This window comes from Nesoenas mayeri (assembly GCF_963082525.1).
Source record: "Nesoenas mayeri genome assembly, chromosome: 5".
Taxonomy (NCBI): Eukaryota; Metazoa; Chordata; class Aves; order Columbiformes; family Columbidae; genus Nesoenas; species Nesoenas mayeri.
This window is the reverse complement of record NC_137548.1, coordinates 42,694,463-42,720,980: the sequence shown is the minus strand read 5'-3', so window position 1 is coordinate 42,720,980 and position 26,518 is coordinate 42,694,463. Positions and strand designations below refer to the sequence as shown.

The window sequence follows — 26,518 nt, the reverse complement described above, 5'->3', positions numbered from 1 at the left end:
GAGGCAGCCACCCGCTCCATCCTGCACTCGCCAACCAGCTGTTCTCCGGGCATCCCCGTTCCTGGAGGAGAAAGAGCGAGCGGCTGGGGCTGTCCCAGACCTGTCAGTACACATGGAAAGAAGGACAGAGCAGAGCATTGCTTACGTAAAAGTTTTACTGGAAATTATTTGAATACTTTAAGTACATTGGGAGAGTATTTCCAAAACAATACAATTTAGGAGCCTTCCCCTTCACCCAAAGTATCTGTAAATCAGCAGCTACATATGTACTGTCCTTAATAGAGAATCGAGCAGACAGCTGCTAAAATAAACAGCCTTCATAACACAATCTGTGGTAGGCCACAGCAGCAGCTGGATCTTTCCTGAAGCAGAGCATTTGTGCAGTGGTCAGGGAACTCAGAGCCTAGATGCAGCAACTATGTGTTGAGACTGAGGAATGTCCAGAAGAGGCACATAACTCAGCGCTGGAGAATCTCATTATTGCTGTGGCCACCCAGCTCAACACTAGCAGCTTCTTTAGGTCAATGTCCAGCCTTTTGAAGTAGAGAAAAACGTGCTATGCTGGCGTTCTGCCTCATGAGATAGGGGAGCTGTAGCCATGTTAGGAACTGCATCAACAAATGAGCATGAGTATTTGGCTCAGGGGACCTGCTGGACGGGATTGGCAAGAACGGCATGAGGTCTGCCAACTCACAGCCTGTCAGTGTGAGGACAGCAGTAGCACTGGCTAGATACTCAGCCTAAGTCTCTTTTTCTCCACTAATACAGTGTGAACCAGCACTTTACCCCATTTCTGCTGCTTTGCAGCCCAGATCATATCACTTTCCCAAGTACAGCTCATACACTAAGAGAAAGGTGACAGCAACCATCTGTGTGTGAGCTGATTTCTACAAGGTGGCAGAGACCGACTTCCTAAGCAGAGACAAGAGCCAGCCACTCCATTAATTCCTTGTGTTCCTGCACCCTTCTGCAACCCTTTCCACCTGGAAAACAAGGTGGCTTTGACTGTAGGGATCAAGTATCTGTAATTAAGCCCTCTTGTGAGCTGTTTGTCCTGGAAGCAAGGACTAAGCAACTTCTGTGTGAGGTTGCTGAAAAGTTGAATTGGTTGAGTGTGATAAAAAGGTTCTGGTGGGTAGCTTTCCTTCAATAAAGCTCTTGCCTAGAGTTTTGGAGCTCACACAGACTCCCACTGGACATATCACTCAACAAAAAAGCTGGTAAAGTTCAAAGCATTGTGTTGCTCTGACCTTACACTAAGCTCTATTCCGAGCTTCATTCCTTGCTCTAGCAGCAGAGAGTAGTGTTCTAGAAAGGAGTTGAGGTTCCCCCATCTGCTGCTAACAATCTGTTTCAATTAAGAATGCAGCCAAGGTGAAGCAGCTGCCACACTGCACTAACTAGAAGGCTGGTTCCTCAGCCACTCTAAGGAAAGTGAGACGGTTCCTCAGTACTGAGGCAACACAACCCCACTTCTGTAGAAAGAAAGAAAAAGTGTTTTAGGACAGTAAGGGGTCTTGCAGTTGCTCACTCTAGTTACACATGGGAGGAGGAGAATGAGCGCCACAGGAAGACCTACCTTATCTAAGTTTCTGTTTAGTGTCACTGTCCTTATACCAGGTAAAAGACACACAACAGCCAAATCAACCATAGAGCACTGCCAGCCAGTCACACTGTTGATAGCCAGATCATTACAAAAATAAAATTTCAGCTAATCAAAAGCCAGCTGATTTAAAAGTACCATAAGCTCCCCCAAAAAATGTGCTTCTTCAAAGAAGGTGCCTTCTGAATGGCAGAAGAACACTGCAAATTCATCCATGCCTATCAGAATACAGCTTTTCACCAAGTCCCTGCCACTCCACTAGACTGATGTGTGCATTTCATTCTATCAATGGGGCCTGACTAGATGTAATGGAGACACAGACCCCAAAACAGAGTATTATATTAGAATAATCAAGTCTGTCTTAGAAAATAAATATCTTGGATATTTTCCTGCAAAGAGTGACCAGTCTCACTGGCCAGGGTTCCATGGCACACTTGCTGTCTGCAGTGATCCAGGGCAGAATGACCCGCACTACTACATGAAAACAGAACATCTTTTAAATATAGGTTTCTTTAAAAGCAATAAATATTTCTTGATTCTTAAGGTCATCTATTAACCATAAAGCAGGAAGGTTTGCAAGGGTTAGAGGAAAGAATCTTGGACTAAGACTCCTAGTTACATAACCCTAAAGAAATAGGATTCCTAGTATTTACAGTTACATTTCAGAAGCAGAGACTACGAATTCAGCATCATCACAGCTGCCACGTGCAGGTGTGCCAACAGTCAGCGCTGGTTAACTCAGCATGGCCCAGTGTCAGTGCACTCAGGAAGGAAATGTGGAAAGCGCTTCTGTACTTTCATTCCTGCTTCTCAGACAGTGTAACAGACCGTGTAGAGACCCAGTTCCTCAGAAGCAGGGAGACAAAGGTAATGTGTTTTACACAAGTCCCAAAGCTGATGCCTCTTCCTGGGCTCCAGGCATTCACGCTGAAGTTGGGATGAAATGCCCTGTTCTGTGGAATGCACGTCCTGGACTTAAAACTGTTGACTCTGCTGAACTCAGAGGCCCTGGAAATCAGCCAAAGCTTTCCATGCTCTAACAGGATCAGAGACTGTAGGAAAAGGTCTGTTAGCAAGAAGCTATACCTAGGGAACTTACACCGTAGGACCCTTGGAGGAAGCATATGGCAACTTTTCACAAAGCCCCTCCACACAGAACAGAGACTGCGGAGAAAATAATTTCATACACTGGAGTTCGACTTCCTGTGTCCCTACTGAAGAAGTCTTAGATGCAGAACTGACTGTGAGCTGAAAAAGCAGACCAGAACTATGCGGTGGCATTGAGGAAAATCAGCAGATGAGCTGTATCTGCTGTTGAAGAGAGCAATCAAAGAAATCTCACTCGATGGAAGGAACTAGTCAAAGTGAGACAAAAGGCAGAGCAGGGGCCATGGAGATATTTGTTGATGTCATTCTCCAGGATGCCTTGAGGAGGAAGAACTGCTGCAGCAAAACTGGAAAACAGCTTCACTGCAAGGTTTCTACAAAGGCATCAAACTCTTTGACGTTTTTCTCATGGACTGCCAGCTTCTCTGGTAATGAGTCCTGGAAAGGTTAAAAAGGGTGCAGATCAGGGCTCATTCACAGCAGATAAAAGGAAGCTTTAAATACACACTCTAAGGTAAAAATTCTGTTTCTGCATCATGCAACTCCTCTCCACTGCTCTGGGCTCCCCCTCCCACATGTGCAAAACTAAGAGTCCTCTGGCAGCATCCAGCAAGTGACCCTGAGAAGGGCACTGTGCCCAGAGCGTGTTTGTTCTGCAGAACAGCAGGTGCACAGGGGCCTTGCCGGGTGCAATTCCCGCCAGCAGCTGCAGCACAATAACCTGCTCATGTCACTGCCTTCATCAAGTCACTTGCAGCTCCAGCCTTTGGTATTCACTTCTCCCCACAGTATGTTACAATGCCTGTGAGCCCAACAGAGCACTCGCCCAGACATGACCTTCACCAGGCACACCAGGATTTTACCTCTGCTCAGGCTGCAAGATCAGGCCTAGTTTGCCACTAAGTTTGACACGCCAGAGGCAGGACTAGTTTTGGGGGTTTCCATGACAGCCACAGCAAGCATGCGGCAGCAGCTTTTGGCTTGGAGATAAACACACCAGTTTCAGAGGCTCAGGTGTGCCACAACAAATCTGTGTTTGTCTGGAACGTATTAGTGAGGGACCCCCTTTGGGCAGGGTCTCTCTTTTGAGAAGTATAGGAAAGACATGGACCTGTTCAACAGGGGCCCGAGGAGGCCAATAAAATGACCAGAGGGCTGGAACAGCTCTGCTGTGAGGACAGGCTGAGAGTTGGGGTTGTTCAACCTGGAGCAGAGAAGGCTCCAGGAGACCTTACTGCAGCCTGTCAGTACTTAAAGGCAACTTATAAGAAACAAGGGGACAGACTTTTTAGTAGGACCTGTTGTGACAGGACAAGGGGTGATGGTTTTAAACTAAAAAACAGTAGATTCAGACTAGATATAAGGAAGACATTTTTTACAATGAGGGTGGTGAAAGACCGGCCCAGGTTGCCCAGAGAGGTGGCAGATGCCCCATCCCTGGGAAGCATTCAAGGCCAGGCTGGAGGGGGCTCTGAGCAACCTGATCTAGTTGAAGATGTCCCTGCTCATTGCAAGGGGGTTGAAATTTGAAATACATGAACTTTGAAAGGTTTCTTCTAATCCAAACTATTCCATGATTCTCTGAAGATGTGACTTTTTTTTTTTTTCAAACTAAGACTAGTGAGACCATTATAAAGTCCATATGATTCCCACAAACAGAAATTTCAGGGTTTCATACCAAATCCTCTGCCATGGACTGTGCTCCAATGTCAATGGAGAGGCTGCTGAGTTGAGGGGGGTTCTGAAACTCACGGTAAAACGTCCCCAGGTCCATTGGAAGAATGTCATCTTTTGAAAATGCTGGTTTCTAGAATCAAAGATACCGCTGTTAATTCCCATTCAGAGACACTGGCTTCCCTTTTGCCTCGATCTCAGGTAAAGCCATTACCTGCTATCAGTAAACATTTTGGCATTACAAGTGTTGCTGCAATAACTGAATAACAGTTATTAAATAACTGAAGAACAGCCAAGATCTGTGCTTTCCTGAGCACTTGGAAGAGAGCAGTTCCTTCAAATCTGTTTCCTTTAGGCATTAGAGAGAGGACACCAAGCCCAGTTGTTGGTAGGGGAATGAAAAAACACCTGATTTGTATCTGTTGGTTCTGAGCATCAGTGTTTTTGCAGTTTTGGGACTGTCAAGATGTGAATAACAGGTCTTTTTCACCCCCACTGAAAACTACTCTGACATCGTTTGCCACCGTACCAGCACCTGAAGCCTGTGTGAGCCGCAGGTGTGATGTGAGAGCACTGATGAGGGCACTTACAAAGTCAATCATAACAAAGTCATCATGGGTGTTCCCTGTGCTGCTGCCACTGGAGCCCTCCGAGTGTAAGCTGCCTTGTAGAGGAGATTCGGTTTCTGGGGAGTCAGGAGGATTGACCTGCCCAAGAAATCAAAGATGGTGAGTACTGATCTTCCCATAACATCTGCCTGTGTATTTTGACAGTGGGGGCGCAGTTAGGAGGTTGGACAATAAACACATGCTACAGCAGGGGCAGCAAACACATGTTGTTATTTGCATCTCTAAAGAGCCCAAGACTCAACACGGGAGATTTCTTGAAACCAAACAAATTTGAGTAACTAGTTCTTTGCTTGAAAAACAAAGTCTGTTCAAGGTAGGGAACAGCATGGATGTTGCATAAGGGATGCTGAGAAGACACATATTATACCTCTGGAAGAGGCTTACCATGGGGTCGTTATCTTCCAGCTCAACATTCTTGGGAGCAAACATGGCAAAAGGAATGTCTAAGTTGGCCATGGTCACCTGAGGAGATTCAGCAAACAGAATTTCACCAAGATGCTTTGCTTACCCAGCACAGAAAAGGATGTTGAAAGTCTTTGTCAGGCCTGTTAAAAATCGCCCAAGATCACGTCGGCAGTTGGGCAGGAGGCTGACAACCTCATTTTAAGGGCATAAAATACGGAGACTGTACTGAGCTGACCTAATAATGCAGGTCAGTCCCTGAGATGGGATTGTTTATACACAGGGTGTTTCAAAAAGATGGACCCAATTTGAAATCATTATATCTTTGAAAATAGGCCCATCTTTTTGCAACACCCTGTACATCTTATATAATATAAGTAAGCATTAACGAACTGCTGCAAATACAAAAAATTCTCCTTCATCCATGCAAAAGGGCTAGAAGAGCAGCCCTAGGAACTAGGCCAATCTCCAAGCTGCTCTAGCTGAGCTTAAATGCTTGCTTACTGGTGATTAACTGGTCTACTACATGTCCCTTGAAAGGGAGGCTTGCTACCAGCTCCTCAAGTTTATGAACCTGTAGCAGATCGCTGTAAGACCCAAGTGGAGTATCAAGTCTTCCACACCCAGATAGGGTGTTGGCAAAGTGAGGCAAATTCAATGGCTGTCACATCCCCAAAGGATTTTATGAAAAACGAGCCTCTGACAAGACCTTGTAGGAAAATGCAGCAGGCAGGAACAGGCTGTCTGTCTCTGGGGCTGCCCTGGCATTGGGCTGCTTTTTGCTCCTTGGTGTAGGAGCAGATGGGAGAAGCAGGGTATTATGGTGCCCTCTGAGAAGATTACTGGTAGTTACCTGGTTAACGGGTTTGTTGACAAAAGCTCCCACCTTCCGGATAAAGATGGTCTCCAAAAGGTCATGTGGGGAGCCACACTTCCCTTCACTGCTGTTTGATACCGTTTCTGTGTCCTCGCTGGGGGAAGAAAATGGCCTAATTAGTGACTCATGGCACAAACAATATAGACAATGCTTCACAGGACTTTTTCATTTTTCTGGGTTTACTCCTAGTATTGGAAGAAGGACAACAGAAATCTCTGTCCTTGTACCACACCTTCCTCCTTGGTCATCAAGGGAGTGGGACACTTGTGGGATCAGACTTTTGTTTAAGGCTGGACAAAAACTATCCAGTTGAATGAAAAGTTGCTGCCAACTGAAATGGGCTTTTGCTTTTGGGGGTGGACTTTTAACTTCAGAATGTGCACTTTCACAGCAACTCCTGTTCATCACTATTATCTTTTCAATAATACAGTAGTCGCAGATCTGTCAGGTGAGGGCAAGAAGCAGAATTGTATCTGTCACTTAGGTAACAAAGGCAGCAGTCTAATACATCACAATTGCCACTGCCAGTATGATTAATTCACTGTATGGCTATTAGTTATGTCTGTGACCTGTGGTGTGTTTTTCTTTCCTACCACAGATATTCAGAACTTTAAAACAAACAGACAAAATGCTTGAGTCTTCTGTGAAGAGGCCTACTTACATGGCATACCCAGGAAAGTTCTAGTACAACTATGATTTTTGGTTTCCTCATAGAAAAAATCTCTGCTTAAGATATTTAACTTAGAACTATGTGACCCCAACAGGGACTTCACAAGAAATAAATATGTTGAACAAAAAAAAAAAAAAAAAAAAGGAATTTACTAGCTGAGAGAGAGGTGATTTAGGACAGTTTGAGATTGTATTGTTTCCTTTTAAGTAACTACTTTGTGCCTAAGGTTTCTTAATAAAATAGTGAACAGACTTGGGGTAACTACAACTGGTTTTGGTAAACAATTCACATTCAGGCTCTGGAGCACTTAAGACTCACTCGTGAACTTGCTTCACCTTGTTATTTTACAATAAGCAAAACTGGTAGAGAGAGTAAAAAAAAAAAAAAGATATGATGATGACTAGCAGATGTTAGTAGGTGGAGGAGATCATTGCTCGGAGAAAGGCTGAAGAAGCCCCAATCAGAGAAAGCTGCTTGTTGTTTTGGGAGATGGAAAGACAGTAGTTATGCTACAAACAATAGATAAAAACGGGAAAACAAAAAGTTTTATCTTAACAGGATTATAAGTTGGCTAGCACAAGTGGTGCATCATCTAAACCCAACCTACCTACTAGAAGGAGTAGCTGCTGAGTAGTGGACTCCATCCAGTGGGGTGCACATCCTCTCTTGGTCAGCTTGAGTGCCATGTGCTGGCTGGCTAGGAACTGGGGGAACTCCCCCCTCTTTGCCTGGACCAATCAACTGAGATGGAGAGGAATGGTCAAGTCAGAGATCTCAAAATCAGGCAAACACCACAGTGCAGTACAGAGCAGGTTACATCATACTGGGACTAAGTTGTGGGGTTTTTGCGATATGACTGGGCTCCAGCCCCCATGAGGCTGAGAGAGCTGTCAAGTAGAAGCTGATCACCACAATACAAACTCTTTTTTTAATTCCCTTTCTACTTCACTCCTGTCCACTTCAGGCCCATTCTACAGTGCAGAGCTCTATGGCCATAGGTCCTCTGCTTCAAGGAAAGGAGGGAAAAAACCCCAAATTCATATCCTCTTGCTATGATGTCATGTCTCTCTACAGCTTCCTGAGAAAGAGAAGTGGGGAGGGATGTGCTGAGCTCTGACCCCTGTGGGAATGTGACAGTGACAGATGTGGGAATGGTTAAAAGCTGCACCAAGAGAGGTTTAGTCTGGACATCAGGAAGTATTTATGTACTGAGAGGGCAGTCAAACACTGGAACAGGCTTCCTAGAGAGGTGGTTGATGCCCCAAGCCCGTCAGTGTTTAGAGGCATTTGGACAATGCCCTTAATAATGTGCTTTAGCTTTTGGTCAGCCCTGAACTGGTCAGACAGCTGGAGTAGATCATTGTAGGCCCCTTCCAGCTGAAACAGTCTATTCTCTTCTACTCTACCATCACTGCATCTGCAAAACTGGTGTGGCAGCAACTTCACAGACAGAAAAATACTACTGTCAACCGCCTATTTATCTGATGAATGGATGCAAATACGCCACTATGGACTGTGAGTGTATCCTCTGTCTGGGCTACAGGGCTGTGCTTGGACAGCTACAGGGGCAGCAGCTCTGTAAGGCAGCCCAAGTTTGGAATCAGTTGGCATGCTCGTGCAGACAAACAAGTCTGGTGCCTATTCTCTTGGTGTAGTTTTTCCACATGACCGCTACCCTAGTAAAGTCAGGGATGCTGAGGAGCCAATATCCAGCTCCTTTGCAAGTTGTGCTTTCTCTATATTTACCTTACACTCTTTTCATTCCTGCCAGACTTGATTGCCAATACATTCACTAGGTTCAAGGCCTCTCTCAGACGTACAAGTGACACAAATGGTTGCAATACCAGCCATGCTTGTTCTACCCTCTACAAGTACCTGGTGAGGGTGTGCAGTGTTCAAGCCACCAGCAAAGAGTACAGGATACCCCATGTCAGCTGATCCAACTCCCAGGGCAGCAGGCTGATAGGAAAGACGAGAGCTGGAAAGCTAAGAAAGAAGAGAAAAAACAAGAAGGGCAAAGGGAGAGGAGAGAGGAAGGGGAACACCCCACAGTCTGAATAATTATCAGTCAATGAAGAAGGAACAGGAAAAGTCAGAGGCACAGCACAACATTTCAGGCTGGCAGAAGGATGCTAGATTTTAATTGGAATCAATAATGAAGGTTATTACTCTAAAAAGTTCTTATTGCAGGGGACTAAATCTGGGTCTTGTCAAGGAAATAAAACTGGTTTCCTACACACACAGGAGGAGGCTGTGCAAAGTATGACAGACATCCAGCCTCAGGGAAGCTCTGCTCTACAGGCCTGTTTCACATACTGGAAAAAGCATGGATACCATCATCAACTTACTTAAGAGCTAACATTTCACACTTTTTTCCTCAACGCAACTGCATCATCACCTGTTTGGACCCATTCCCATTGCACATTAAAACAGCCAATCTTCAAGGCCTGTTCAAATAGCTTCAGCCAAAGAATACAGAGTTCCATAAATGTGCTAGGTAAAGAGAACTGGGAAACTAACCTTTGTGACATTGCTTTAGGAATGAAGTGCTGGAAATGGTGAAACCCAGGAGAGGTCCCTTACACTTCCCAGGGAGAAATCTAGCTGCTTGGATTAAATACAACTTTTCTGTTTTAGCCTGCCTGACCTCAAGAGGAACACTTCTCTCAGAGCTCTGTATGTGATACTCCAGCAGCACCAATGCTGACATCATTTACAGGGGTCTGAATCATGCACAGAACTTTTATCCACATGATGCTAGTTCAGTCGAATGGAGCACAAATGATTGCAGGTTCTAGGGACACTTGTTGTTAAGAGAAAACTTACTATGGGTGTATTTCACTAACAATCCTTGCAAACAGCTGTTGTTGACTGATGGGTGCTTGTCCTGTCTTTGGGAGACCTTCATCTGCAAAGGCATTTAAGCAGCTAGTCTCGATAATGTTCCTGGCCCGTTCTGGGTTCACCAGCCTTTCCCACACACAACAAACATTCCACATTGTCAATTTGTACTTTCCTGGTTTTGTTTTGTCATGCCAGAACTATATCTGGCCACGTATAGCATATTCCATTGACAACTCACTTGATGTGAAAAGGCCAGTCCCATCACTGGGACCTTCAGGGTGTCCGTCACCACAGGAGGAGGGGTCTGAAAATGTGTCTTTGTGACAGTAAAAACACACTGTGCACAGATACAGATACACAGAGGAAACAAGGAAAAGAGAGAGTGAAGGGGGGGCGGGGCGCGGGGAGGGAGAAAGAGAGAGAGAGAAAAGGACTTCAGAGCAGAACCATAAAGAGTTGGATGAACTGAATGCTAGTGAAGAGGTTTTGGCTGCAGCAGCCACACCTACACATAGAGCAGAAGCCTCAGTACTGCCAGAAGCACCTTCATTCTGTAAAGAATTGACTGTTTTCCAATCTCAGTGAACCACTCAACTCAGGTAGTTATTTTAGACTCCAGCGAACGCTGACAGAAAGTAACTGCCAGAGACTCTGTTCCACAGTTAATTAGAATTGGTACCAGCCAATTAGGAGGGACAAGGCTGAGCAGATGCCAGAAAAAAGCCAAGAGTTTTGGTGTGGTTGGTTTTATTTTTTTCATTTTGGTTTGGGATTGTTTTGTTTCAGGTTTTTTTTTTTTTTTTTGGTTGTTTTTTTAAAACATACAAATTACATATATTTCAATCCTCTCCATCCATCCATACTCCTAATCTTCCGGCATTCTGAGGGATCATATCTTGGCAGGTCTGTGCTACACCCTTAGAGTAAACGGGATCCAGACTAAGGTGCAATTCAAACACACTGATGTGAAGAGAGAACTCCATCAACAGGCATGATACTCCAGGAGTAAACACTGTCTCACAGAGGGTACCAATGCCAAAAAGGCAATCCAAACCTGGTTCAGTGCTGTACCTTCTTCCAGTCATTTCTCTACCAACCGTTTTCAGTTTTAGGAAAGCTTAATTTCTAGGTATTACCCATGGCCAGACTTTCTTCTGAATTTTGGGTTACTCCACAACACACAGAGACATCCTACATAAGCTCACAGGGAGAAGGTACCACCTATTCCCTTGTATTGTGCAGGTCAGGCCTCATTTCTGCTGAGAAGGCAGGCAGCGATTTGGACAATCTGCCTACACAACCACACAGTTCCCAGTATTTTCCTACACATTAAGTTGTGTATAGAAAGCAATTAACTTTTTTTTTTCCCTCCTCTTCTAATTTACTTTAGAGACCACTCTGCAAGACAGCCTTACAATTCTAACTGTGATAAAAAAGACTTGTCAGTTGCTTTAAAAATAAGCGCAGAGCATATGGCAACTATGAGCAACAGGAAAAGCAAGAATGTAGGTTCATGCTTAATGTGAATCCCCAAGGTTCATCTGGTTTCATAAAGCTTTTCCTCTCAATGACAGCAAAGCTTCAAGTCCCCTGGGGAAATGTCAACTTCAATGCATTTACATACACTATTACTGTTAAGTAACACTGGCTTAAGCAAACCAGTGGAAATTTCCTTATGAAACATTTTGCATTTAACCCATTTTGTGAAAAGACAGGACACAACTCTGCCACAAACCCATCTCCTGAGCTGTGTATTGCAGAGTAAGAAAAGCTTTATTCCATCAGACTTACCGTGAGTGCTAGCTGATTAGTTCAACATTGCCTGATGCCCCATCACCCAAAATCCACTTGGCACAAAAATGCTTGCTAAGAAAAGCTCATTTCTAGCTCATGCACACAGTAGAACACATTCTGCTAAACCAGTCATACTAATTCCTCTGAAGCAGTGCAAAGACCCATAGCAAATTCTTTCGTTTTGGAACAGCATTCCAATTATACTTCATTCTATGTTTCACATCAGCAACAAAAGAGACTTAGAGTCTTTAGAGACCAATAGAGCCATCTGCTTGGCTGGACAAGAAGGTAGGACATAACTGAATATTTCAAGCTATAAGACAACTGCAAATCTGGCCAAGTCTTCAAAATACAGAATTGTGGATCAAATAGATAAGGACAGTAGAAGAAGCAGGAAGAGGAAGTGGAGTTTCTGGTTTTCATGTTCAGAGGGAAACCACTATCTGTTTATTTTAAAATTGAAAATTAAATGACATTCGCATGGGTAAGTGGAATTACAGAGTATTAAGTCCCTAGTTCAATACTATGACTGAGTTTGTTTACTGATACTTATTCCTGCGGCCCCAACTAGTTTTAGATGGTCCACCAAATACAGCTTTTGTCTTTTTCCTGTTTTTCCATTCTGCAATGCAGAAAACATGACTGTGCTAGAAGCATTTTCCTGATATTTCAGTGTCTTTCTCAGTGTCAGTCTGTTACTTTTACTGACACTGCCTGACACCAATGTCTTGAATTCCTCTTCCAGCAGTATTGGTATATGAATGCATCAGTACACTACTATCCTTTTCAAGCACATCTCAGCCCAGCTACAAGAGTAGGTTCTTTCAATCTTTCTCAGTATTTCCATCTTTCTAGTCCCCTAGCTTTTTGTTGAAATTAGTATCTAACTAGGTTTTACTCAGTGTAATGATACAAATAGCCCATACATTAGATTTTAATTAGGAGCAGGAGGCTGCCTGTTTGCAAAGTAGTTGATGTCAGGAGTGTGCACACTACCTTAGCAGCAACTGTTCTATCTAGGAGCAAAATGACCCTGATTTCTCTTACCTGAGATGGAGGAGAGGTGGAAAAAGACGTGGTGCACACTTCTTGGGAATCTTCCACTGAGGGGTATACTGCACCATTGTCCTCACCAGCTCTAAAGCAGCAAGAAAATAAAAGCTTTCTAACTGGAAATATTCCTTAAAACAAATAGTAAAACGCACTGGGACAAATACTGCAGAGGCGCTGACAGTATCTGGGTGGAGTTGAAAGGAGAATTAATGAAGGGCTCTTATCTACTTGCAGAACTGAGGAAAACAAGGTGTGAAAAATTTAATTTTCCCCAGGTACTCCTCTTCTACCCCCCAAATATAAACACTTCCCTTCATTTGTTTACCTAAAGGCTTTGGTGTTTACAGAACCACGGTCAAACAATACCACTGGTCCCAATCTGAGTGCCCTCACGTGCATTTTAGAGAAGACAAAATTCTCACCTATGAAGATAATTAAACTCTGATCTTTCCCCAGTGGAAATATCTGGAGATGCATGCCTCTGAACACGTAATTCTATAGCAGGATTAACTGTTACACCTTCAAATTCCCAAAGGCAGTCAAGGTTAAACATCCTTCATGTCCACATGCTTCTGTAAGGAATCTGGGAAAATACTGGGGCTTGCTGCACTCTGTCTTCCACATGAGGAGAAAAATGTCACCCTTCCTCACACGCTCAGCCACATCAACATGATTGACACTAATCCTCCAGTGTCCCTTTCCATGCAGTCAGCAAACAGTGGAAAAGGCTCTGTATTTGGGCATAACTGACACCTTCACCATGGCCCATGACTTCAGCTCAGTGTTTCATTACCTGTAATTGCAGGGATGCATGGGTGAAGAGCTGGGATAGGGACGGTCCACAAAGTGATCAATGATAATCCCCATGATAGGAGGAGTCCTCTCAAACTGCCTGCAAGGCAACAAGCAATGGTGTTATTGGCTTTTTCTCTCTACTCTCATCCCAATGCATGGTGCCCTCACAGAAAACCCTTGTGTCTGTTAATGGGACAAGGGCACCTTTACAATTCAGCCCTGCAACTCCAAGCATGCATCAACAATTTGGAGTTCTAGAGTCTGGCTCAGGGCTACCCAAATACTCCCCTTGCTGCAAGACGTAAGCGTGAGAGAGAGTATTCTCCATGAAGGAGAATCTCAGCAGGACAGGACAATCAGAAGCAAAAAACTTAGGAGCTCATAATATGAGGGGTTTAATAGTATGTTGTTGTAAAACGGTTTCTGGCCTGATCACATTTTCTCACCTGGTTGACATGAAAGCGAGGTTGATTCTGTAGGCACAAGACAAAGTGATGGTGCCCACTGGAGTACCCACTGTCCCAACACGGACTGTCTGGAAACCTATAAGGTTAAGGAATGATTATCAGTTTTACTGATTATTTATGTTCCATATGTTTACATTCTGAGGTTACACTGTCTGATTTTGATAGTTTTTCCATCATCCCTTGCAATATGAACTCCAAAGACACGTATAGAACCCATAACAAATCAGCAGCACTAGGTTGCTTGGCTGATAGGCTTAACCTCCAAGACTTCTGATGTTGCTTCCTATCCTGGTCTAAAATATTGCTCTGAAATGCTTCTTGTTCCCGAGTAGCTCATGATCTCCTTTACCAGTCCTATCCCTTACCAACATATTTCCATGTTTTTATTTCAGTTCCAGATCACTAGAGTCAAAATGGCAATCAGCCTAGATTTTGTCAAAGTACCACCATTATACCTGTCATGACTCTTCAGTGGTAGATCCTGACAAAATGCATATGTAAACCTTAGACCTAATTTTCCTTGTGGCACTTAACAATAGTAATAAATGGCTAGCCAGTATGGAAAAACAGTTCTGCTCTAGTTTGTGTGTGTTGCAAATCATACCTTCGCCCAAGCCACTCAGTTGTACTTCGCCGAAATATATCCTGCAAGAAAAAGAAAAAGTAGTAGGTCCATTGGGGACATAATGCTATACATATCTTTATTCCTTATTTAATTTTCTGAGTTAAAAGGCTGGAACTACTTTTCCTCTTTAGAAAAAAAATATGTGGCTAGAATGACCATCTCAAGAATCCTTCCAGCTACTTCAGAGGAAGACATGTCATGTAAAAAGAAAAAGGAATAGAAAATGGTAGTCTAATCAGAAATCTCTCAAAGTTTTTAAGCCTCTGTGGCAAGTCTACAGTTCAGAGCAAAATTGTGATGTGGTATAAACTTAATGGACAGGTCTGAGTCTAAAAGCTGATACTCATCACACAACATGAAAGATTAACTGTGCTGTGAAGAGACCTGCTTTTAAGTATATGCGAAGCCAGCAACGAAGGCAAAAATGAAGAAATGGCTGGGATTTCTTTTTAAGTTCTCAGCTGTGCAAATGGTAACAAACCTGAGATTTAGAATCATTTAAATTAGCTATGAAACATGTCCAAGACTTTTCTCAAAGCCAAAAACAAAGACTGGAAGGTGATAACGACGAACCACAAGTCAGTCAGATCTCACAGGCGAAAAAGTTAAACTCTCTATTTGGATGAGTAAACTGCAAGAACTGCAGGAAGTGGAGCTGAGAATTCATCTTTAAAATGGAATAGCAGGAGACAGTCTGAATCTACACCACAAAAGTATGCATTGCAGTTATGCGCAATGGAGACAGGCATTTAGCAAATACAGGCCAGACGCTGGACAACTGGATACTGAAGAGCAATTTAACCAGGGCTTGCATGTAGGATTTTTGCACTCTTCTCGAGATGGCAGACAAGAATAGTACTTCACAGCCTGTGCTTAGTTTTTCTTTCAGTGGCTTAGATGGAAGCTATAAGGTGATATATAGCTCAAAGTTCTCTTCTGTCACTGATCAGTAGTAGTTAAATAATTTGAATTTATTATCACTCATCCCTTTTTAGCACATTTGCAGGTGCACGGTGAAAGTCTACAATCTCTGCTGTTTGTATCTCAAACAGGGAATTTAATATTCCACTTCACCTGTACAATATTACATATTCATGGCCTTGTTTCCTTGAGAGTCTGTAGGCTGGAGTCACCCTGGTTATAGCAAGCAAAGACTTCAGCAGCAGAGACAGCCTGTTGTATACAGTGTATGAAACTTTGATTTCTTTGTCACACCTATAGGACACAAAAGAAAAAATTAGTCTCTTGTTCCCAACTAAGTTATTTGGTTTTGTTTGGTTGTGGATTTTTTTTTAAATCAAAATCAGACTGGGGTAATTGTTTGGTGTCAGTTTTATTGACAAAATGATAAAATAAAGCCCTGGCATGGCTACCTGCTATTGACCAACCACCTAAGAGCCCTACTTCAATCTATTCATCTGTTGCAGAAGTAATTGCTAAAAATTGCCTTCTACTAGACAGAAACATCTTTTCAGTATTAAGAACATCTGTCGTTACTAAGTATATGAATTCTTGTATCTTAGGAAGCACGCTAGTTGTAATGGAATAATGAAGAAGGAATAAAATTACTAGTTTATTTTCTTGACACCAATATCAAACACTTCGACTGCTGCACTAGATAAATGGGGGTCTTCCCTCTGAAGTGTCACAGGTCACACAGCCATTACATGCTCAGTCATCACCATGGACTGAGCAAGCTTCCCCATTACATCAGCCGCAATAAATACACATACACAAAAAAAAATGTGAAGAATGCACTTACTTTTCATTCATTTCTAGACACCAAATTTCAAGCTCCATGGAGTCCCCCTGGATCAGAGAAAGGATGGCAAACAAAGGCTCATTTCAGACCACAAACCTTTTCACATCTCACTGATCAGCAACAGCCACACCTCTCAATGAAGACATTTCTCCTGGTTCCCACTTTCTTATAATGCAACAGAAAACCGTGCACTGGAAGTCTTGCTGCACAACTAGATCACCTGAGGAAATACCTCCCTCAGAATGGCTCTTCATGGTCTAAGAAACTAAATTTTGATGCTCTGCCATTTGTGTGTTTGGCCTCAGATATCTGCAGTGAATTGCTTCTGTTAAACAATACATTTATTTTCATGAGCATACTACCTAACTTCATAAATGAAGATATTTTCACATTGTCTTGAACTAAAGGGCAGGAGCTCTAGTAGGTGATTTAAGATTCAAGTTAAAAAAATGGCATCTATTTTGACTCAATTCTCACCTCTGAGGTTTTGAGAGAAATCTCCACGCACATAGACCGTCCAACAGCGGGCAGTTGTCCTGCCAGGGCTTTCTTTGCTTCATGAGTAACCTCTGGTATATCTTTGATTGCTAAATTGAACTGGAGAAGGAAAGAGATTATTCTAATTTTTTGTATTTCTTTGAAAAACTGCCCGATGGTACACTGCAGACAGACTCAGAGACCCATATATAACATACTAGGTCAGTGTTCACTGAAATATTTATGAAACAGAAAATTCCCAGATGGGCTCAGGCTTTTCGTATTTTGCAAACATTTCCTTGGCTGCTAATTCAAACATTTTTCTTGATTCTGTCATATAAAACACATTCCTTGTCCCTTGCTTAAGTCCTGTCTTCATGCACAGAGTATCCTGAGTTCCTGAGTCTCTTCAATTTTGATAAAGCCTGTTACTATGAAGTCCTGAATTGCAGAGTTGCAATTCTGACAGAAAAGAACTCATCCCCCACTCCCAGCAGATCTTGGAAGTGTGCCTTAGCTGGCTAGAGTTGCTGAGAAGTATCATTTATCTCTCCTCTAATCAGACCTTCAGAGCCCAGAGTGACAGGTTGCATGTCAACAACAACAACACACCATCAGTAAATATAATTGAACAGAGTAGTTATTCTATGAATAGTTATTATTGTTTACACAAGACTGTAACTATTACATTGTGTTCTCAACACATGCACATCTGCACACACACACACACAAATGCCAACAGTTATAGAAAAGCTTTAAAAAAAAGTGACTTAACCCAGTCAGAGCCTGTTGGGGAGGATGATGATCGGGTACAGATTTTCTCTCCAAGTCGGGCCTGGACAATTACTTGTACCGTCTGGAACAGAAAGGACAAGATACATACTCATGTTTTAAGCTCAGCAGAGCTCACAGTTTGGAACCTGAGCTAGACAAATTCAAAGTTAAAAAAAAATGAGGTGTGAAGTGCCTATAACTGATTCTACAGTAGGACACTTCTGGGGGAAGGAAGAGGATAGAAAAAGGGGAAATTATGTTATTCTAGTTATTCTCAGGAATTTCCTGGATTTGACATCAGCTTTTCTTGCTTTGGTCTTTAGCAAAAACAAACAAACAAACCCACCCCAAATCCCAACCTTGTTACTCTAGCCACAGTAAGCATGGCTTTTCTTAAAAAAGAAAGAAGCAGCATTTGCCCACAGGAGAAAAAGTTACCTTTAAAGCAAAAAATTTGATGAACTTGTCCAGGTCCTTCCTGTCCTGGGAACTGAGATCAGTGTCCATTGCATATGGCAACCTAAAGTACAACACAGGCAAGGGAATTAAGTCTTTATTCATCTTTCTGTTTGGATTTCAATATTTCAAAATATTTTGCCACTAGAGGCTACCTCAAAAGAAATGACAGGCATCAAAGGCCTCTGCTTGTCAAAATCCTAACATGCTAAGAACTTAGCATGGGTGTGAGGTATAAATACGCATGAATAGTTTATCTGGTTGGTGCAAGATACTAGAAAAGGAAGAACAAAGGGGCTCACAATTAAAACTGGGTACAAGTTCTCCAATTTTGCTATCTTAATTAAAAAAACCCCAAACAAACAAACCCAAAACATCCCAACACCACAATCGCTGGATTCTATACCAAGCTATCCATCTGACATGGCAGTCCTTGCTTTAGAAATAATATCTCTTCAGTTATCAGCACTGGTCAAAATCAAGCAAATGGTCTTCTTGAGACTGAAATTCTAAAACCAGTATTCCAGTGGTATTTCAGCAGATATTGAAATCTATATAATAAACCATTGCTGGAACAGTCTACACTGCTGCTTTACTTCCAACAAATAGTACCTGCAGTAAACCTATATGGCTACAAATTTACCTACAACCAACTGAAAAGACACATTTTTGCCAAGGGACAGACCAAAATTCTCTGTTCACTTCTCTTGAAATCTGACAACAAATACTTAGCTCCCACATTCACACTGCCTTATTTTTCAAAGTACGATTGTTTCTAGCAACACAATGAACTTGCACAACCCTTGAAGCAAGGCGGGCCAAGGCACTAATCAGATTTCTGCCATCAACACATCACATGGCCTGGGATAAATCACAATTTTTCTGTCCCTTAGTTTCTTCATATTTAATAATCATACAGAGACTGAGGGGAGGACATGCAGAACTTTTATTTAAAATATCTCAATAACAGTAAATGCCTATTTTAAGTAATGCTTTGGGAGCATCATGTAAGAAGGCCTGCTAGATAAGAGTACTGCAATTTATAAAGCATTTTATAGAGAAAAGTGAATGACTCGATAAAAAGAAAGCTGGACATCTAATATGGTTAAAAGTTCCTAGGCTATATTCATACCACATACTGTTCTCACTACAAATTATAATTTCATTTGAGAACTAACATCATAAGCAATTCAACATTAAATGCATTATCCAACTATCCTTTGGATATTTCAACCTCCTCATCAAAAGTATTATGCTTTCTTTCCCTGCCTTTACCTCCAGTAAACAGAGTACAGATCTGTTCTACTGGGGGGTTGTAAAAGGAAGTCAGTATGTAAAGAGCTAAATGTTTAGCTGATGCAGCACCCTAACTTAAAACAAACCAACCAACCAACCAAAAACAAGACCACAAGCTTTTAGTATAGACAGTTCCCACTACAAAAAATAAGCAAGAATGACATGTTACTATTTTTTTGACTTAACTAGGTTAAGTCAAACCCCACTTTAAGGGTTGTGGGGACAAGAGATCTAGAACAAAACCTGGCTGATACAGGCACTAAAATAATGCATTAAAAATACATCTTTTTCTCAGCAAAGAGAATGCTGACATTTAAATACCAAGAGAAATCACATTAGCTTTTAATGTGAAAAGAAGTGAGAAGGTATTTCTATGTGAGCCCTGGAGACAGGTGCAAAGAAGTATATATCCTGATGTTGTAGGAAAGCTGTCAAATAAAGCACCTACATTTGCCTTATGGGGCTGGAAAAGAATTCTGGTATTGACTGTTGCAAGACACGCAGGAACTAATGGAAGGTGTTAGGCTCACTGGTCTGTTGGGAAGGAAACAAAGCAGATAATCAGCATGGTTCCCTGTACAGTATAGGAATTAGTTCTAATTACTATATACCCAAATATCCCTAGACAGGAGAGAAACAGCCACCAGAGCCATGTCTTAGATTCGGGGTTCAAAGAATGAGAGCTTCATGGTTCTGCTCTGCTGCAGCAAAATTGGAATTCTTCCTGCGAGATCTCAAACTACCTGTAACATTCACAAAACATTTGGATATTCATACTCTTACCTCTCAAGCTCCAAATTCCAGCAACAGTTGTCTCGCCAGAGCCCAAAGTAGAGCAGAAAGTATCAGGCAAGGTTTCCTGTCAGGAATCCATAATTTCAGGGGGCAATTGGGACCTTGGAACTCAGCTCTTGACATGCCTAAAGGCTTTCATCTGATGACCACCATCTCCTCATTTTTGCAGGAGGGTCTCTGGTGATTAATTACCTGATATCTGCTAAGAGTTAGGACAGTGTTCACCTTTAGAGTCACTCTTGATAAGAGTCAAGACAGGCCAAGAATTACAGCAAATATTTTAATTACAAAAATGCCTCTGTAGCCTCAGGTTAGCTGCCACCAGTTGACCTCAAAAGGAAGGAAATTCTTTAAGCTTAGTTCCACCAAACTCATTCAGCTTTCTAAATCTGGTAAGCTGCAATGCCAGCAGAGCTCCTTGTTAAGTGCCAGTATCTGGGCATATGCTTACCTCACAGAAGACACTGTCTAATTTTACACTGAATAATAACTAGAAGGAAATAACCTTTGGTCTAGGTTAGAAACCCACAGATGACTGATTCTCCCTCAACCAACTAATCCCTTAAGTAAACTGATACCCCACTGCTGTAGCCTTACACACAGGCTATTCACAGGCAAAACCAAGCATCTTGGCCATACAGCTTTTTGCTTTATCTCCCTCTTCCTGCAACCTTCACTTACATACTATTTGCTTTATTTATATGCCTTTGTCTCCACTTTGCTCTAAACAGAAATATCAGAGACAGATGTTCAAAGGAGACCTGCCACATGTGGATTTTTTTACTAAAGCCTTACTCTTTCTAATGAGGTTATGAAGCAGAGAATAAAACAAGGCTTATTCAATGGTTTAACATCTAAGTACTGTGCTTTATACACTCAACCAGTATTTATACTCTCCTTCTCCAAGGAGATAAATCACAACAAGGGCACATCACTGTAAGCTGATGGCACCCTATCTGCATGATGCAATGAACTGCAAGAGCCTTTCCCTTCACACCGTGGTACAGCCCAGAGAAACCACAGCTACGGGCACATGAGCAACCCCACCGCCTGCTGATACCTGTAACCTGAGCACATAGCAGGTGCACAGTCCACCTGTGCACGCCTGTGTTACCGTACGTGCTTCATACCTGGGGATTTAGCTGTTTGTCTGTCTCACACTCACGTACATTAACAGGAAAGGAGCAGAAGCACCTGACACATGCCAGGCATTATTATTGCTGCTGGGGAAAGTATACACAGGCTGCTTCCCTCACCTCCCTCCTCTGCAATTTCACTCTGAACATGGCTGCTACAACTTCCAGTCATCCTGCTTTCCTTTCAGATAGATATTTACCAATGCAAAACAATTACTCAGCGTTCCTATCCCAGGGTGAAATTAGAAAAGGCAGAGGGAAGAAATCAGAAGGGCTGTTGCCCTAAGCAGAGGGCCATGAACAGTTCTCATCCCATTCCTGGTTACGTGTCTGTGCCTCCCCAACCAGGCTCCTTGTCCCAACCACCCTTTCAGAACTTCCTTGTTAATACAGGAGCCAAATCCAATCTCTGAGGATGTCCTATGTGAAGCTCCAGAAAAGCCTTCTTGAATCATGCAGGTAAACAAGAAGCACATGCAAGTTCCTGAAGCTTTTAATAGTGTCTTTGACAAATAGGCTCGACTGCCAAGAAAGCTTTCCTAGAACACCCTCTTCAATGACCACGAAGCTTCACTGCAAGCAGGTATTTTGAGCACATTAATAAGCAACTATAAAAAGATGTCCATAAAGACAGTGCTCTGTTTCGAGGCTGGGCCTACAAGTCAAACTCCAGCATCCTACAATTACTTAAAATTAGTGTCCATTTTGCCTTCTTAGTAGGTTAGTCAGAAACCCAGGGAGAGGGAGGGAACAGATCTAAATTTTAAGGTGTGCCACTCTCATTCTTTAAAGTTTATGGATTTTTTTAGGAAAAGACTAGAGTAGAATCTAGAAGAAAAACTGTTTCATATAATGTAAACACCCTGATCAAATCAAAGTCTCTGTAATTCATCATATGATTAAGTTTTGACTGATAAAAAGGCGATTTTTCCTGCTAATCAGGAAACATATTTGCTTCATAACCAATAAATAACTTCCCAGCTAAGGGAATATCTTATTAATGCCAAAACTGCCAGCTCCACTGGCTTAAAAGCAAAATTAAGTAATTCCTGTTGACCGGCAGTTACATTCTGTACTTCCCCAAGGTCTAAAGATGGTGTCAGTTCAAAGGTCCATCCTCTAATTTTGTTTGTCAGGCCAAAGCATACAGCCTGAACCAGAACCTGCTTCTATGTACCCTGTACTACAACAACCAATATAACCACTAGGTCTCAACTTCTATGTGAATGTATGTTCAGAAAAGTTGAAATTATACAATACCATTTAAGCAAAATAAAGTGATCCTGTATGATCCTTCTGGACATTTAAACACCACCTAATTAATCTGAATTACTTTTTTCTTGCCACAGGAAGGAGGGTTCTACCAGGTCAGGCCACTCCTGCAATGATTTGGAGATGCCCTAGCCTTCATTTGCATGGCAAACCAATTTTCAGCTAAGGCAGTAATTTACTGTGGTTTTACAGTGTGCCTAGTCACACCACTTTTTAGCTTTGTTACGCAAACTGCAGGCTCGGTCCAAAGTGTCCCTTTTCCACCTGTTCACTGACAGGGCAGGAGGCTCTGCTCCCACCGAATCGATGGGAATGACTGGTGGAAGCCTGACCGCGCCAGCTCCAACAGGAAAGAAAGATGCAATGATCTGTAAATCCCTGATCTTCCCTAACAGGTAGTAAACTCGCATGTTACAGGGAAACTATGCAATGGACAATGGGGTCTGAAGTTCTATCTATTTCTAACAGGCCCTGAAGCATTTTAAGAGACACCACTTAGCGAGGTTTCAGGGGGTCACATCCCTCCCCATCCCCACTGAGTCCCTAGGAGCCCAAAGCCCAGCGGCCGCGCACACGGGTCTGCAGCAAACCCCCACTGAGCGAGCAGCGAAGCGAAAGCAAAACGGAGACACGAAGCCGCAGCCAAAGCCTTCACATCCACGTCCCCATCCCCTTCCCCTCGAGGAGCCGCCCGCAGGCTCCCGGCGCTCCCCCCCGGCCCGGCCCCGGTACCTGCGCGGGGGCGGCAGTGCTGGCGGCGCGGCGGCTCATCCCGCGGGGAGGCCCGGCTGCCCGATGGGGACCCGCCGCCCCGCTCCCCCGCCGTGCCCCGGCGTCTCCTCAGCGCCCCGCCCGGGCACGGGGGGGTTCCCGCGGCCTCGGGCCCGCGATCTCCAAGCCCCAGGAGCCCCGCGGCCGCCCTGGGGCTCCGGCCAGCGCCCCTCCTCCACCTCCTCTCCTTGGTCCCGGGCCGGCGGGGATCTCGCTGCCGGGCGGCTCCGCGGCGGCTCGCCGCGGGTGTCAGCGCCTGCGGGGGTGCGGGGTCGGTAGTGGGGGTCGAGCTGCCGCTGCCCTCAGAGCCGCGGCCTGCGCCGCGCCGCCGCCATCGCCGCCGCTGTTTGTTTTCATCCGCTGCGGGCGGGCGGTGGGAGGGAGAGGAGGAGGGAGGGAGGCGTCTGGGTGTCCACGGCGGCACTTTCCACACGCGGCCGTCGTCGCTCCCCGGTGACCCGCACCGCCTTGGGCTGGGGGCCGGCAGTAGAGGGAGCCGGGGCCGAGACAAGAGGAGCAGCGCCCGCCGCCGCCGCTCCTGCCCGGAGGCCCTTGCCGTGGCGAATCTGCCGCGGCCAAGCCGGGGCCTCGGTGTGGTGCGGTAACGGCGCCGCGGGGGCGGGGCCGGGCCGGCGGGCAGCGCAGCGCGGCGGGTGCGGGCTTCTCGGGGCGGGGCCCGGCCTGGAGGGGACCGCAGGCCGGTAAGGGCCGGGAGCCCGGCGCTGCCGGTGGGCTTGCTCACTTGTCCCTCAGCGCGCAGGGGCAGCCGGGCAGAGCCGGGCCGGGCCCAGCGGGGCCGTTTCACACGCCCGAGGGCAGCGGGGCAGGGGGGGCGCACACACGGGTACCGGCGGTTCGTGTCTGTGCCACCCCGGGTCTGAAGGCAGCCGGGTCGGCGGTGACTGGGACGGTTCCCCAGCCCGGGAAGCGGCTGCTGTGGTGCACCAGTCACCTGCCCGTCACGGGAAGTAAACTCCTGTCAGCGCCTGGCAGGGCTGGAGAGTTGTCTGCTCCACAGTCAGCCTGCCGGCTTCGGCCCCTTGTGGTTTTAAAAGCAGATAGAAAGAAGGAAAAATATTTGTGTCATAACCTGAACGGTAACAGAGTCTGAAAGGCTGACCAGCACAAGCCATCCTGAGTCTCCTTCCCGTTTGGTTTACGCAGGCGAAGGCAGCCCCAGAGGCCTCCCTGGCCCTCAGCCATGGCTGTACCCATTGCGGTTCTTGACTGTGACCTCCTGCTCTATGGCCGCGGACACAGGACTCTGGATCGCTTCAAGCTGGAGGATGTCACGGATGAGTATCTAGTATCCACGTACGGCTTTCCCCGACAGTTCATTTACTACCTGGTGGATCTCCTGGGAGCCAGTCTCTCTCACCCTACCCAGCGGTCCAGGGCCATCAGTCCAGAGACACAGATACTTGCTGCATTGGGTTTCTATACCTCTGGCTCCTTCCAGACTCGCATGGGGGATGCTATCGGCATTAGTCAAGCCTCCATGAGCCGCTGCGTTACCAATGTAACTGAGGCGTTGGTGGAAAGAGCCTCACAGTTTATTCACTTTCCTGAGGATGAAGCTACTGTACAGAGCCTGAAGGATGACTTTTATGGGCTGGCAGGCATGCCGGGAGTGCTGGGGGTGGTTGACTGCACCCACGTGGCAATCAAGGCGCCAAATGCTGAGGACCTGTCCTATGTGAACCGAAAGGGTCTCCATTCCCTTAACTGCCTGATGGTGTGTGATGCCAGAGGAGTCCTCCTGAGTGCAGAAACGCACTGGCCAGGCAGCCTGCCTGACTGCACGGTGTTACAGCAGGCAGCCCTCACAAGCCAATTTGAAACTGAGCTACGTAAAGATGGCTGGCTACTTGGTAAGTCAATTTTTCATCCTTGTTTTCTAGTGGAAATTCTGTTATATGTTGGCTCTTCTTTGAGTCTGGAGCTTCTGGGCACAAGTTATATTTACTTTTGATTGCTTTCCTGCAAATTCCTTGAGATTTGTGATTCAGTTTGTACAATCTTTCTTTTAGAATTCTAGAAGAGTAACGTCCAATCTGTGTTTTATACAGTCTGATTGTTGTATATATTAGTTTACATTCATTCTGTTAAGATCTTGTCAGCATCCTACACCTTTCTAAGCCAAATTATGCAATTTTTAATTCTATGTATGGCCCTAGTCTAGCTGTCTTTCACTGTATTTTATAGTAAATGAATTATCTTAAAATTCTTCTGTGTTCTTCCAGGATTTCCCTGTGTAAACCAGAATGTTTTTATTTTGTTCTTTTGTCACATTTGTAAACCTGCGTTACTGTTGTTCTTTCGTATTTTCTCATACCTTCTGCTTTAGCCAGGGCAATAAATTGTTCTGTGTCTGTAGTACAGAAAACTAAGGTTCAAGAGCTGAAAGCTGTGGTTAACTGTAGGTAGGTAACTTGTCCTCTTCCTTTTTGCTGCTAACAGGTGACAGCTCCTTCTTTCTCCGAACATGGCTAATGACCCCTCTGCACATCCCTGAGACGCCTGCAGAATATCGTTACAACATGGCGCATTCTGCCACTCATAACGTCATTGAGCGGACGTTCAGAACGATTCGGTCGCGTTTCCGCTGCCTGGATGGATCCAAAGGAACCCTGCAGTACTCTCCGGAGAAATCCAGCCACATCATTCTGGCCTGCTGTGTGCTCCACAACATCTCCCTGGAACATGGGCTGGATGTGTGGTCTTCCCCAGCCACAGGACACATGGAACAACCAGAAGAAGAGTACGAGCAAATGGAATCAATGGATTCAGAAGCCTGTCGTATTCGTCAGGAGCTTTTACTTACTCATTTTAGCTAATGTTGTGACAGAGAGAAGGCTTCTAACTATTCCTCTGGGAAGATATACAGACGAGTCATGCCCCTTCCTCTTTAAGTTTTTAAAGACTATACAGATGTGAAACAAGGAGAAATTTTACTCTCTTCATTTCAGATGGTATTCTGAACTTTTCTCTATCTCTCCAGAGATGCAATTTAGTTGCTGAATTTTTACTGTTGTGATGCTTATAGGTTCCCCTTTCATCTGATTTAGACAACAATCGCTAATATGAGATCAGTGGAGAAATGTGGGAAATTGTCTTTGATAGTTATGAAAAACCTGTAAGCCTTGCACTGTTTTAGAAAGCAACAATCCTATGTCACTTTATAACCCAAAACACTTATGTTTGATTTTTAAACAGTATTCACATAAATTAAACTTCCA

General features: G+C 44.3%; 2 protein-coding genes across 5 annotated transcripts; one reads left to right on the top strand and one right to left on the bottom strand.

The window, feature by feature from the left end:
- Positions 1-147: 147 nt before the first annotated feature.
- Positions 148-23,823, bottom strand: ATG13 (autophagy related 13). 4 transcript variants are annotated; one of them, XM_080344964.1, is made up of 17 exons: positions 23,241-23,823; positions 20,089-20,164; positions 17,992-18,073; positions 17,555-17,635; positions 16,780-16,899; positions 16,303-16,349; positions 15,615-15,755; positions 14,520-14,560; positions 13,895-13,991; positions 13,447-13,545; positions 12,648-12,738; positions 7,570-7,703; positions 6,269-6,386; positions 5,398-5,475; positions 4,975-5,091; positions 4,389-4,517; positions 148-3,148 (listed from the first exon to the last, which is right to left on the bottom strand). In XM_080344964.1, the coding sequence occupies exons 3-17, from the start codon at positions 18,058-18,060 to the stop codon at positions 3,071-3,073; spliced, it is 1,440 nt and encodes a 479-aa protein (XP_080201090.1). In that variant the 5' UTR covers positions 18,061-18,073; positions 20,089-20,164; positions 23,241-23,823; the 3' UTR covers positions 148-3,070. The 4 variants fall into 4 exon arrangements, with proteins under 4 accessions (XP_080201090.1, XP_080201089.1, XP_080201091.1 ...); XM_080344963.1 differs by lacking the exon at positions 20,089-20,164 and adding an exon at positions 19,754-19,839; XM_080344965.1 differs by lacking the exon at positions 20,089-20,164.
- A 146-nt stretch (positions 23,824-23,969) lies between these two features.
- Positions 23,970-26,518, top strand: HARBI1 (harbinger transposase derived 1). The gene is made up of 3 exons (XM_080345109.1): positions 23,970-23,980; positions 24,444-25,150; positions 25,740-26,518. The coding sequence occupies exons 2-3, from the start codon at positions 24,481-24,483 to the stop codon at positions 26,114-26,116; spliced, it is 1,047 nt and encodes a 348-aa protein (XP_080201235.1). The 5' UTR covers positions 23,970-23,980; positions 24,444-24,480; the 3' UTR covers positions 26,117-26,518.

Bases quoted from the DNA above. Each gene is read 5' to 3' on its own strand.
- ATG13 (XM_080344963.1), bottom strand. The intron at 7,704-12,647 runs GTAAGAGAAATC...TCTCCATCTCAG, and splicing joins CCACCTCTCCTCCATCTCAG to TTGATTGGTCCAGGCAAAGA. The intron at 5,476-6,268 runs GTAACTACCAGT...GAATCTCCTCAG, and splicing joins TCAACAAACCCGTTAACCAG to GTGACCATGGCCAACTTAGA.
- HARBI1 (XM_080345109.1), top strand. From the start codon at position 24,481: ATGGCTGTACCCATTGCGGTTCTTGACTGTGACCTCCTGCTCTATGGC. The intron at 25,151-25,739 runs GTAAGTCAATTT...TGCTGCTAACAG, and splicing joins TAAAGATGGCTGGCTACTTG to GTGACAGCTCCTTCTTTCTC.